At 32.3% G+C, this 13,379-nt stretch overlaps 1 protein-coding gene across 1 annotated transcript; it reads right to left on the minus strand.

Annotated features, from left to right (window-relative positions):
* Window positions 1–6,440: 6,440 nt before the first annotated feature.
* On the minus strand, window positions 6,441–8,722 carry HELRODRAFT_159530 (hypothetical protein; the record flags this gene model as incomplete). The annotated part of the gene is made up of 3 exons (XM_009011412.1): window positions 6,441–7,078; window positions 7,129–7,901; window positions 8,160–8,722. 3 exons carry the CDS (start codon window positions 8,720–8,722, stop codon window positions 6,441–6,443), a joined length of 1,974 nt encoding a protein of 657 aa, XP_009009660.1.
* Window positions 8,723–13,379: the final 4,657 nt, after the last annotated feature.

A 13,379-nucleotide genomic window follows, 5' to 3' on the forward strand; every position in this document is an offset into this window, starting at 1 on the left:
CTAATAACAATCATCATTGTAGAAAATAAAACTTAAACTTACTAGTTAATAACAATCATCATTGTAGAAAATAAAAACATCACCAATCTTGAATGTCCTGGACTTCTCAGGAACAATTGTTGTCACTACTGCTTTTACAGAACAACAACAACAACAACATAATCAACAACAGCAACATAAACATCAAAAACGACACTAACAACAACATAAACAATAACGACAATATGAAACAACATACAAATAATTTTTAATAAAACCAATCCTAGGCCAGTAAAATTATCAATGACAACGAATCCCATGAAATATGTACTGCGGTACCATTCACACCAGCACAAGCAATAAAGTCATCATGAAACTGGATGGACAACATAGGAAAAAAAATTGCAATAAAAAAAAGAAATCATGTAACGGACACCACAACAATATTATATTGCAACAACAAAAACAAAATCACAGTTACATCAACGATAATAACGTTAACATAAATGACAACATTGCGAAAATACAACAAAAAATCACAACAACAACAACAACAACAACAACAACAACACAATTTTCAACAACAATAATGACAACAACAACACCAAAAACAACATGAACAACACAACAATAGCGACAAGAGGCATTTGTAATAAGTTGTTTTACAGCAGCGTCGCGGGCGTTACTTTACGATCAAATGCAATATTAACAAAAATAATATCAATGTAATAAGAAAAAGAATAAGATAACAATATTTGTAATTCAACCTATCAACCATCCAATTAACCAACCAACCGACCGACCAACTAACCGACCAACCAACTAAACAACCAGCAAATCAACCAAAAACCAAGAGATTTGCTGGCCATTGCCAAACAACGATCAGTCAACTAACAGCAAGTTCAATGTAAAAATAAGTAAAAAGAAAAATAAAGAAATTCACTGCAACAACACCAAAAACACTAACGACAGCGCTGACGACAACAACACCAACAACGACAATGTTGGAGTAGTATTTAAAGTAGAAGGACAATGACAGGACTAAATAACATCAAGTTTAATTTTTACAGATCTATTTTAGAATAAATTTAAATAATGATTGATTGGCTGCTATTGATGTGTCTGAAACCTTAAGTGTATATGTAGGTATGTATGCATGTACGTGTATGTATGTATGTATGTATGTTTGTGTGTATGTATGTGCGTACGTACGTACGCACATATGTATGTATGTATGTATGTGTGCATGGTTTTCATTTATTAATATGTCGCATTTGTTTATTTTCTTGATTGGTAAATAATCACATAATCATAAAGCACACACACAACAAACACACAGACATACACACAGACATACACACAGACATAGGCGCACAGTCACACTACACAAATTCATTTGCCGATGTGTAGACTTAATTTTACGCGTCAAACGGTATTTGAAACTCATTGCCTGCATTTGGAAAATGTTTTCTTCTCCACCGCTTTTTCTTCATCTTCCGCATTTTTTATCTTTTTTTTACTTTTCTTAGTTTCTCTCTTTTTCTTTCTTTTTTTATTTTTTGTTTCTCTTTTTTTCTTTCTTTATAATTCGCCATCTTCATCGTCCTTTTTTTTATCTCTTTCTATCAGTCAATTAACTCTGAGTTCACTGAAATTTAGACTTGTTTTTAAAACAGATAATTATGTGCAAGCTTATATAAACGTAAAAATTGGCATATAATAAAAGTCAGAATTTTTCAATCGTTTCAACTTTAAAAAAGAAAAGAAATCCTATATAAAATTATTTTGATATTCACAAACACAAATCAAAATGACAAATCTCATACATACAAAACAAACTCATAAATACGCACACCCTGCTGTATTTGTATCTGTATGGAATAATTTGGGGCGAAGCGCCAGCTTCATTTGAGAATGTCAGAACAAATGTTCCTCACGTTGTTGAATTTTTTCAAATCTACAGTTTGTGAGTTCCAGATTTTCGCAGATAAAATAGAAAATTTTCTCTTTCTAAAATGAAACAAATTAAATCTAGGAAGCACAAGATCACCATACATACACAAACATACAAACAAACATCATACATACACAAACATAAAAACAAACATCAACACACCACACACACACACACACACACACACACACACACACACACATACATCACTTGACCGTATTTGGAGTTCGTACAGCAGCGGTCTGCTTTATCATTTGCAACTTCTCTCCCACTTAAAAAATTTAAATGTCATTTCCATTTTGTACTTCTGTAATAGCAAACATCAATATATCTGCTGAACAGGTACACACACACACAAACACACACAGAAACACACATACACGGCAAAATACTCCATTTTATATGTATATAGATGTATATATTATATTTTACGTCCATAGTTTTACACTTTTATGAATCCAAGTGGTCGAAACTTTTAAAAACATTAGATTAAGCACTCTGGAATTGGTTTAGAGGGTGTGAATATTTTATCAAACACTTGACCGATAACCACGTTCAAATTGCACAAGGTCCTTTTTTTATTGATCAAACATAATAAGTTCGATTATATACTTTGTTTCAATGTATCCACTGAATAAAAATCATCATCCAAGTCAACATGGTCAAAGTTAGTCTATTAAACGTCATCTGATTCAAAAGTAATATAAATGTTTATATTATTATTATTATATATATTTATATTATTATTTTATTATGGCGCTTTATAAATGTTTATATTATTATTATTATTATAAGTTGTATCTTGGTGGCAATTACTTAGTTGATGATGAGGAAACCTATGAAAAATACAAAGTTGTTTGTATGCATGTTTCCATGTTTGTTTGTTTATAAATACTTATATATACACACACATATGTATGTATGTATCTGTCTATGCATATTTTTCATGACGAATAAGGCAAGGAAATGTTCATACCAACCTACATACCGACATATATGGCTACCCACGCATCTTATTAAGAATTCATGAATATTACTTGATGTTTGGTCTTGTGCGTGCGTGCGTGCGTGCGTGCGTGTGCATGTGTACACGCCCAGGTGTGTTAATATATAAGGAAATTTTACGGATAAGTCTGCGTATGCGTGCGTACGTATGTTTTATTTTTACCATATCAGCGAAGTTTTGCTTTGTGGTCATTTTTATTTTAAATTAAATTATTTTTAACAACCACACAGTAACCAGTTTAATAAAAAGTTTGCGTTTGAAGCAGTTGTGTTCATCTATGGGAAATCTTGAACCTTCGGAATAATAATAACTTGAGATCACTGGAAGCTACAACACTGGTGTTGGAAATGTAGTTGAAGTTAAAACAATGGTATTGGTAGCAACGAAACGTCAAACGTTACAACAATACCTATGCCTGCAAGAAAATATTCGCTTTTTGTTGATTGTTTCAATATTACGAAGATTATTTTGCTTGAAAACTATTTTTTCAGCAATTTCTTTTGCAAAACCTCAATAATAATTTTATAACTTAAACATAACTTTAATTATAACGAGAAAGAAATTTCATCACCATGGACACCAAAACAATGCTCGTGTTTGTCGTCTGTTCATTCATGCGTTCTCTTAAACTGTTTCATCGTTGTTCGTTTTTTTTGTGTATTCATCGAAACAGAAATATTGTTCTACTGTCATCGCTATTTGTCTTCTTTGTCAGAGCAAACAAAAAATTTAATTAGGGAGTTAATAAGAAAAATGGTTAAATAGTTTTATGGAAGTTTTTTATTGTGAAAATTATTTCAAAAATGACGAATTTTGATATTTTTCACATTAAAATGAATTTTTTTAAACTATTATTTTGCATTTGATTTAAATAATTACATTTTCTTTCTGTCGCTAAAGTTTAATTGAAATTTTTTCAGAAGTATAAACCATTTTTTTAACTAAAGTTTACAAAAATTTTTCTATTAGATACAAATTTATAATGTTCAAGTCTGGCAAATTTGTTACAAGTAACAACATAAAAAATTGAAAAACGTCAACCAGATCATTGATAACATTTCAGCAGCAACACAATTAGCAGCAACAATGTAAATAAAAAACAACAACACCAGTAAACAACAACATTATTAAAACATAGACAACAACATCAACAACTTAAACACCAACAACAGCATAAAGAACAAATACCAAATAACCAACAACAGCAACATAAACAACAAACACCAAATAACCAACAACAACAACAGCAACAACAACAACATAGTAGCGGTAGTATAAAACAAACAGGAAAGGGTAAGTGAAATCAGAACGCGAGAAATCATGCCATCAATTTTCCTACATTCCATCTGTTCAGCAGATCATTATCATTAACCTTATCATTATCATCATCATCCTCATTATCATCATCGTCGTCGTCACTATCTAAGTATTATTTTCATCAGAATAGCCTTCGATTTTTTTTCAAATTTATTTATATTTTTTATTTTTAAATCGGTAAAAATTGAGTTGAGTGTATTTCATTTGTTTGTTCAATTCTTCGTCATGCTGTCATCCACATGGTGTTATTATACATGGTGTTATTATAGAATTATTAACTTTGTTATAACTTTTGAGGAAACCTTTGATCATCACCATCACCTTCACCAACAAAACCATCTTCATTGTCATTATCATCAATCCCGTTAACGTCACACCAACATCATCCCCATCTTCATCAATGGCATGAAGGTAGTGCAGTTTTCAACATCGTCACCATCAACTTCACCATCACCACTACCACCATCATCGTTATCATCATCATCACCATCATCATCATCATCGTTATCATTATCATCTTTATCATCATCATCATCATAATCGTTATCATCATTAACATCATCACCATCATCATCATCGTTATCGTCATCATCGTTATCATCATCATCATCATCATCGTTATCATCATCATCACCATCACCATCATCGGTTTCCTTTTATTGTTTCCGATCTCGCCATTTCAATCAGACTGACAATAAAAAAACCACCAACAGGCCATATATTTTCATCATCAACATCATCTTCGTCGTCGTCGTCATCATCAGCAGCATCAATATCATCATCATCGACAATATCATCATCATCGACAATATCATCATCATCGACAATATCATCATCATCAGCAGCAGCAACAATATCATCATCATCGTTACTAGCATCATCCTCATCACCAACAACATCTACTACATCATCATAGACAATATTATTATTGTATTTATAAATATCATCGTCTGACAACATTATCCAAATTATTGTTTTGGTAATTTGTTAGCATCAAGTCATCACGAGATTACTCTATTATAGTCACATTACATTTCATATTGCAAAACGTTAAAATAAAAATGCTACCCTGACTTTACCGGGTTCAAACGCATAGAAATCCCAACACGAAAATATTTATAAAAATGTGTAAAATGCTTAAATTCTTGCTTGCGCGTTAGCATAAGCTCTGTGCGTTATAGTTGGAAGTTATGGGTAGAGAGTGACTAAAAAATGAAAATTGCAATCTGCAACACTACCATCGTCATTATCATCAACTTCATCATCTTTGTCTTTAATATCATCACCACTAGTTTAAAATCCATTAAATGTGATTGGTTAACAGCATGCATATGAGACTATAAATGCAAACAATTTTACTTTCAACGAATCATCGTCATTCTCTTTACTACTCTCTCTCTCTCTCTCTCTCTCTCTCTCTCTCTCTCTCTCTCTCTCTCTCTCTCTCTCTCTCTCTACTATTTTTGATTTTTGAGTAATGTTTTACAATTTCAGTAATAAAAATTATTTTAAATAAAAAATCTCTGAAGAAAATGCATGCATCATCATCGTCTAATCATCAGCCTTCGTTATTCATCATCATCTAGCAAATCCACATCTCACTATTATAAGTCGATTTTGATCAGGAAGTAATTTATTTACTTTTTTTTAATGAGAAAAAATGAAAATTTCAAATTTCAAAATAAAATTTTGAGATTGGGGATTTATGATAAAAGAAACGTTAAGAATAATATGCGTGTAACATAGATGGATTGCAAATTGTATTCCTTTTAAATATAACTTGACAAACATTTTTAAAGATTTTAAATTTTAATGTAGACCTTAATATCAAGTGTGATTTTTGTGGTAGGAAGCCAGATTTGAATGAATTTGTAGACTAAAATAATACTTTCTATATATTATTCATTTCACTGTGGCATTTGGTTCTATTCTGATGGGGGCCGTTCGAGTATTACGTAACACGAAAAAACGACTTTTTTGACCCCCTCCCCCCCCTTCGTAACACTTCCGTAACAAACGACTTAACCCCCCCCCCTGTTACGTAACAAAAAATATTTTTAATTTTTCGGTAATAAAAAACAACATTATTTCAAATTTCTATTATTTTCAATAAATCATACATCAAATGTATTTATATAGCGTTGTTTCTAAAATAAAAATCAAAATCAAAATTGTTAAAAAATATCAACAATCTTCTTCCCATATACTTTCCAAATGAGTTTGAATAAATATTATTGGTACTTCATTAATTACAGGATTCTCATCTTCTTCTGTTTCTTCAATACATTCAACATTTTCCCTATTCATCCATTCAACATCATCATCCAACTGTACCAACAACTCTTCATTCCGCTTTTTTATGATTTTCTTCGGCTTCTTCTTGGTATTGACAATACGATTGTGGATTGACTTTCGGTGAGATTTCAACATTTCCAGTGAAGCACAATACAATCCACAATCTATACAAACTCTCGTTGGGACTGTACTACTTACGGATGGGCAGTGAAAATCATAAGGGAGTGTACGGTTAGCAAATGCTTCATTTTGAAATAAGCTCATAAATTTACCTACGTCTTCAGTTGACTTTGCGATTGAAATAGAAGGACTGTATACTAGCGGCAAAGGTGCTGGCAAAAAACGTTGAGGAAAAAAGTTGAAAAATGGGCTTCGTGGCTCTGTACAGCATGTTCGATCCTGGCACTTCAAAATTTGCAAAAAGTATTGTGAAGAACGAATATGATTCATTTTCCATTTTTCATCAATGCATGCTGTATCTATTAAATCGATTTCGGATCTTTCTGGGCAAACGTATTCTGCAATGACTGGATGGTTGTCAATTACAACATTACCGGAGATGGTTGCTACGTTTCACCTGCATGTTCAAAGTTTAAAATTTCTAGCTTCTCATCAATTGTTTTACCATTGATATCAAGGTGGCTTCCGTAGAAATCATGCGGCAAAATTACCCCACTTAATTCTCTGCTTAAAGGTGCCATTCGACGTTCAACCTGATTAAATGCGCTGCGACCTGGCGCATTTGTAGCAATAAATATTGCATCTAAATTGTACTTTTTAAACTGTCTGATGGCGGATTGAATAGTGTGTGGATATCTAGGATTCTTATCTGGTCCTCCATCAACAAAAAAGATGAATATTGGCTTTGCATTTTGATCCATTGTTTTCGTTATAGTATCAAATTCAGGAAGTTTCATCAATCTTTCGAAGTCTCTTGCATGACTCATTGCATTTGAAGAAGAATGTTTTCCTGATCGAATTGAGATTAAAGTTGGACCAGAGTATGTTACAGCTTCTTTTGCACCATAACCGTTTTCAGATATTACAAGGCCGGCGTATACAGATGGTATTAACTTATGCCGATCGCCGATAACCCAATCGTGATCTGGAAGTCTTACACGATATTCCATATGCATAAGCATAGGTGCTTGCATTTTGGCTGCTGTGATGCCAATAGGTACTCGACATTTGTCATCTTGACTAATGACTGTCGTATTTGCCGGACCAAAAAATGAAGCAAGCTCGCAAAGATGATGAACGGTATCAGTAGCAAATTTAGTATCTCGATGCTGTCGATGGAGATCATTTGTAGCACGAATCAATTTCACTGGAACTGTGCTGACATGTCTTCTGCCATCAATTGTATTATAATTTTTTGGAAGGAGATGATATTTTGAACCCCATATTCAATAGTTCCTTATGTAGTTCATCTAAAGTTTTAACGCATCTCAAAGTTTCCATTCGTCTTCGTTCGTCAGCCGAGCAGCCAAATTCAGCAATGTCTAATATCGATTTAAGCAAATCGGGCTGTTCACTCACTATTGACGGACGCCCAGGACTTTCTTTAGTTTTTAATTTCTTAGCAAGTTCAGGATTTTCTTCAATAACTTTTTGCAGTATTTCTTTCTTGTCAATACGAAATTTCTTCTGACGCTCTTGATTAGCTTTTTTTTAATTATATCCTTTTCAATTTGTCGTTTACGCGCCTTCTTAGTGTCCATTTCTTCTTTCTGCTTAGCTGTGAGTATGCGCATATTGTCGCGTGCCATTAAGCCTACTAGATCTGCGTTAATAATATTCAGTTCTTCCGTGAGTTGCTTCTGAGCTGGACATTTGTCATTCGAAACAGTTAACTTTGAACAGCTTGCAGTTGATGGAACGGCAGAAAAAGTTGAAGAACAAGAATTTATTATTCCACAAGAGATGTCATTTGACTTTAAATTGGAAGGAATGTTCTCGTTTTTTGACAAGAAAAAAGACGAAATTAATCGCTTCCTAGTAGTACCCTCTAGTTCAGCTTTCTTTGCGTTGTACAAGCGGACAAAATCAGGTGCAGTCTTGATTGAATTCCAGAAACTAACACAATCATGCTGAATTTTTTGTTTTTGACCGCTTGAATTAGCTTCTATAAATGCGTTAAATAACTTTTTAAACATGCCATCTTTATCCATGCTAAAATGGTCAGTTAAAAGGTAAAATTAAAATTATCATGTAGAATAAAATTTCCAAAATAACAATTTTAGATAATTAAAACATAATTAAAGAAATTGTACTCACTCTAAATCTAGAAATACGACTTGAACTTTAAAAATTTAAAGAAATGTCAGCAAAAGAAACACAAACTTGAAAATTTCGGTCACCGTTAAAATACACTATGCAATCTAAAGTTAACTTTTTAAACCTTTTATAACTCTTCTCTCGTTGGATCAAATTTGATTTTTAGCTTGTCACAAGAAAAATTTTTCTTCCTATATTCTTTCATTCAATCATCATTTATTCATCCATATATTAATTAAACTAACTTTTATATAATCCAACATTATTTAATCTATAATAGCAGGTCGCACAACGTTAAAAAATGCGATAGCGCGCGCGCTCAACTTCACCGCGTTTTCCTGAAAGTGATTTAACATTACTATCGCAAATTCGCGTTTTCGTCGTTGTTATTTTGTTTATTTTTCGAAAATACGCCTATCTATATAATTTTCGGTTGTTATAAGCGATAAAAGAAATGTGTATTATTATAAAAATATTTTTTCTATGTTGTTGTGTGTCACATTTGCAACAGGCAATTCGCTACGAGTGGTGTATTTTATATTTTTTTAAAAACTTAGTAAAACATGAGTAAAAATGACAATTTTAAAGAAATATGATAATTAACCATTTGTTAACATTATGTAAAAATATTTTTTAATTTAGAGTAGAAGCAGAAATTTTTTTTGATTTTTTTCCGTATGTACCACGCGGTCACGAAAATGCATTGTATTCGTCGTGTTTTTTTATCAGAATGTTCATAACTGCTAAGTTTCATGGATGAAAACGACAATTTTAAAGAAATATGATCATTAACCATTTATTAACATAGATTCTATAAAAACTACACTAACATTTGTGTTTTAGAATGAAAAATTAAATTTATTAATAATGAAAAATATAAAAAACAACATTTTTTTCTGTGTTACGTAACAATTTTTGAACCCCCCCTCCCCCCGTAACACTCCGTAACAAAATCTTAGATCCCCCCTCCCCCCCCCCCGGGAGCGTTACGTAATATTCGAACGGCCCCATGTCTAATTAGTTTTAAATCGAAGAACAGTTAAATTTTCGATTTCTTTAATTTTTTTATTCAATTTTTTTTTAAATTATAAAATTGTTAGTTATATTCCGAAATGTAATCTAACCTCATTACATATATATGAAATGTTTTCAAAAACTAGAAAACATGAAACCAGAAAATAGACTCATGGTATTCACACCAAAATAAAAAAATTTCCAACGTTTTTTGGAAAAGAAAATGGATTAGTCTAGTGTCACACTAAATAAAATCATAAAAAATATCGCAACATGCCTCCAGAGGTATATGATGCTAATTAGAGTGCGCTATTTAAATAACAATTCAATAAAAACAATAATAATAATTGAATTACTTATTATAACTATAAATAAACTGTGCTATAAATAGTGCTATATTTTTGTCGCCAGGTTAGTTTATATCAATCGGTGTAGAAATGCAAGCAGTACTGTACTAGGAGGTACTGTAGTAGTGTTAACGTTGAAAACTGGATGCTTTTAGATTTCATTATTTGAGTGATTCAAATAGCAAAAATGTAGTAATGAGTAAGTTAAACTTTTTACAGTTTTTTGGGGTAGTTCAGTTCAAATATGAAAATGAAAAAAAAATAACTTGACATGAAAATTATGATTGTAGAAATGAAATTTTTTTTCCAATAATAAAAAGCAGTCTAAAGTCTCGGCCAGTTATAATGAGCTTAGAAACTCAAGTGCAAATGTATTAAAGAGTGATGATACATAGGCAAGTATCTGCAGAATGTGATACTTGGGTGAATATCGTCAATGTCCTATCATCACCGCCTCCTATCAATGCTAAAAGTGGAATTTTTCAAAATTCAGTATCACAACTAACATAATCTTACGTGGTTATAAAACGTTTATAGTATGTTGTTGTAATATTTGACAGTTTATATAGATCTATGATTTATGCATACATCACATGTGTATATCTATGCATAGAAAGATATCTAATTTTATGATATTGTATCCAATAAGAAATGTAAGTGTGTACACAAGACGTCTTACATGAATATAAATAGAAAGAAAATAAATTGCATTGCAGTAATAGTAACAGTAGTAGTAGTAGCAGCAGGAGCAGCAGCAGCAGTAGCAGTAGCAGTTGTAGTAGTAAAAGTAGTATTAGTATTAGTAGTAGTAGTAGTAGTAATATGATGGCATGATGGTAGTAGGAGCACTACTAGCAGCAGAAGTAGTTGTTATAAATGTAATACTTGTATTATTAATAGCTACATGAATATATGTTGTAGTAGTTGTGGTAGCGGTAGTAGTGGCGGTGGTGCTGGGTGGCTACTTAATATGAGTGTATTCCTATCAATCATTTTTCAGGTTAAAAAATCTCGCAGAAATTCATGCTTAGATATGGGCGTGTGGAGTTGTGTGTGCGTGCGTGTGTGTGTGTGCGTGCGTGTGTGTGTGTTTATATATTTTTACCAAAATTTTGCACATCAGAGTGTTTATATGATGATGTTATTGATCTTGGGCTTTTCCTTCTTGGGCTTTTTGCGTTTTATTGTATATAACTAAATTTTTCATGTGTGAGTGTGTGTTAGTGGCGTGTATAGATGACGCGATGGTTTGATGCTTATAGTGCTCGGCACTTATGGTGCCGTGACTGCGCTCGAAAGCAAAGAGATCCCCATCTTTCACATGCAATATGTGTGTGTGGGATGTGGGCTTTTTCTCCCTCTCTCACTTATTTACAGACGTCCTGTGTGTGTTGTTGATACCTTTGAGAAATATTTTAAAGAGAACTCTAAGAGAATGTATGCGTTTGTTTGTTTATTGATAAAAATTACATGCACACACTCACACGTGCGCGCGTACATACACAACACACACGCAAACACACACAAACAGACACACTCACACATTGTATAAATTTTTACTGTTGCGGATATCCCAGTATGTATTAGTATCGGGATTTTTTGTTTGTTTCTACATTGCAAACATTCTTCGAATGAAATTATTTTAATACTTGAGGTCTACATTTGCAATTGTTTATATGCTAAACTAATTTTTCTTTGAAAGAAGATCAGTTAATAAAAATTTTACCGCGATCATTCCAACTCGTTTTCATACGCCATAACAACAAAATCAAATCCAATCGAAACCTACGCAGACATTTATTTGTTCATCGTACATTTCATAGAGCGAGTAACACTGCTAGTAACATGGAGAACGTGTCTGGAAAGGTTGCACACACACACACACACACAATGGAAAAGTACTGCAGTGGTTGTCAGTCATGTACATTGCACATGTACTAATGAAAATGAAACATCAGTAGTGAGTTTTTAGTTAAGAAACTTAAAGTTTATGAATTTTAATAAATATAATTTAGTAAACATTTGATTGAACCTTTAATGCATCTACAATTTGAATCAGAAAATAATTAAATTTATTACAAAAAATAATAAAATATTAATTACAAAAATAGTAAATGACAAACAAGAGTTAAACGTTGGAGAGAAAAATAAATTGTCGTTCAAGCTCTTAAATTTCAGTAGATGAACCTAATCCTTACAAGCAGGCAGATTGTATATTGTCATCAATTTAGGGCATGGTGCAGGTTTGCAAGATGGTGGCGCGTGTGGTGACGACGACGGTGATGGTGATGTTGTTGATGATGATTATGATGATGCTGATGACGATGATGGTGATGATAGTGCTGCTGATGAGGATGATAGTTATAACGGTGACGTATATGATATTGAGAATAATGAAGATGATGTAGATGATGATGACGACGACAGAAATGTTGGTGACGTGGCGAGTACTTCAACAAGCCAGAATATCTAAGATTTAAAATAAAAAGTTAGAAAAGTCAAAAAAATGAGATTGCCATGATGATGATCACCATCCATCCACACGTTCATATAAAAAAACTTCACACACACACCCCACACACACACACACACACACACACACACACACACACATACAAAATGGTTATACATTCTGAAATACGCAATACCTCTGGCACATTTAATGTAAGTTGTAATTAAAGCCTACGCTGTTACGTCACATAAATACATTCTGTAATGGGTTCGTCATGTATTATGTATGTATTTCAAAAATACGTGTAAATATACATTGAAGAAGGCATACATTTACACAAACATTAGCTGGTATACGCAGAGACTCTACCTAGGCATAAGAGACCCATTGATATTCAAAACATCTTTCTTAAGATTATCATATTTCATTCACTCTTTCGTTCTTTTTCTTCTTTCATTCATTCGTTCGTTCGTCCGTTCATTTTCCCGTTTTTTTATTTTTTTTACATATTTTTTGCTCTTTCTGTTTGCATTTTAAATTTTAAACTAGTGTACTTTTACAGGTGGTTCAGTTTAAACAATTTTGTAAAACTCAAGCAGATAAATTTATTTTCAAAGAATATTTGTAAACATATAAGTGTAAAAGATTTGCTTATATTTTGCCTAAAAGTATGTGTGTATGTATGAGTGTGTGTCTGTGTGTGTGCATATGTGTGTATGTTATCAGGGTTGTTAATAT

The sequence above is a fragment of the Helobdella robusta genome, assembly GCF_000326865.2.
Source record: "Helobdella robusta unplaced genomic scaffold HELROscaffold_1, whole genome shotgun sequence".
In the NCBI taxonomy this organism is placed as follows: domain Eukaryota; kingdom Metazoa; phylum Annelida; class Clitellata; order Rhynchobdellida; family Glossiphoniidae; genus Helobdella; species Helobdella robusta.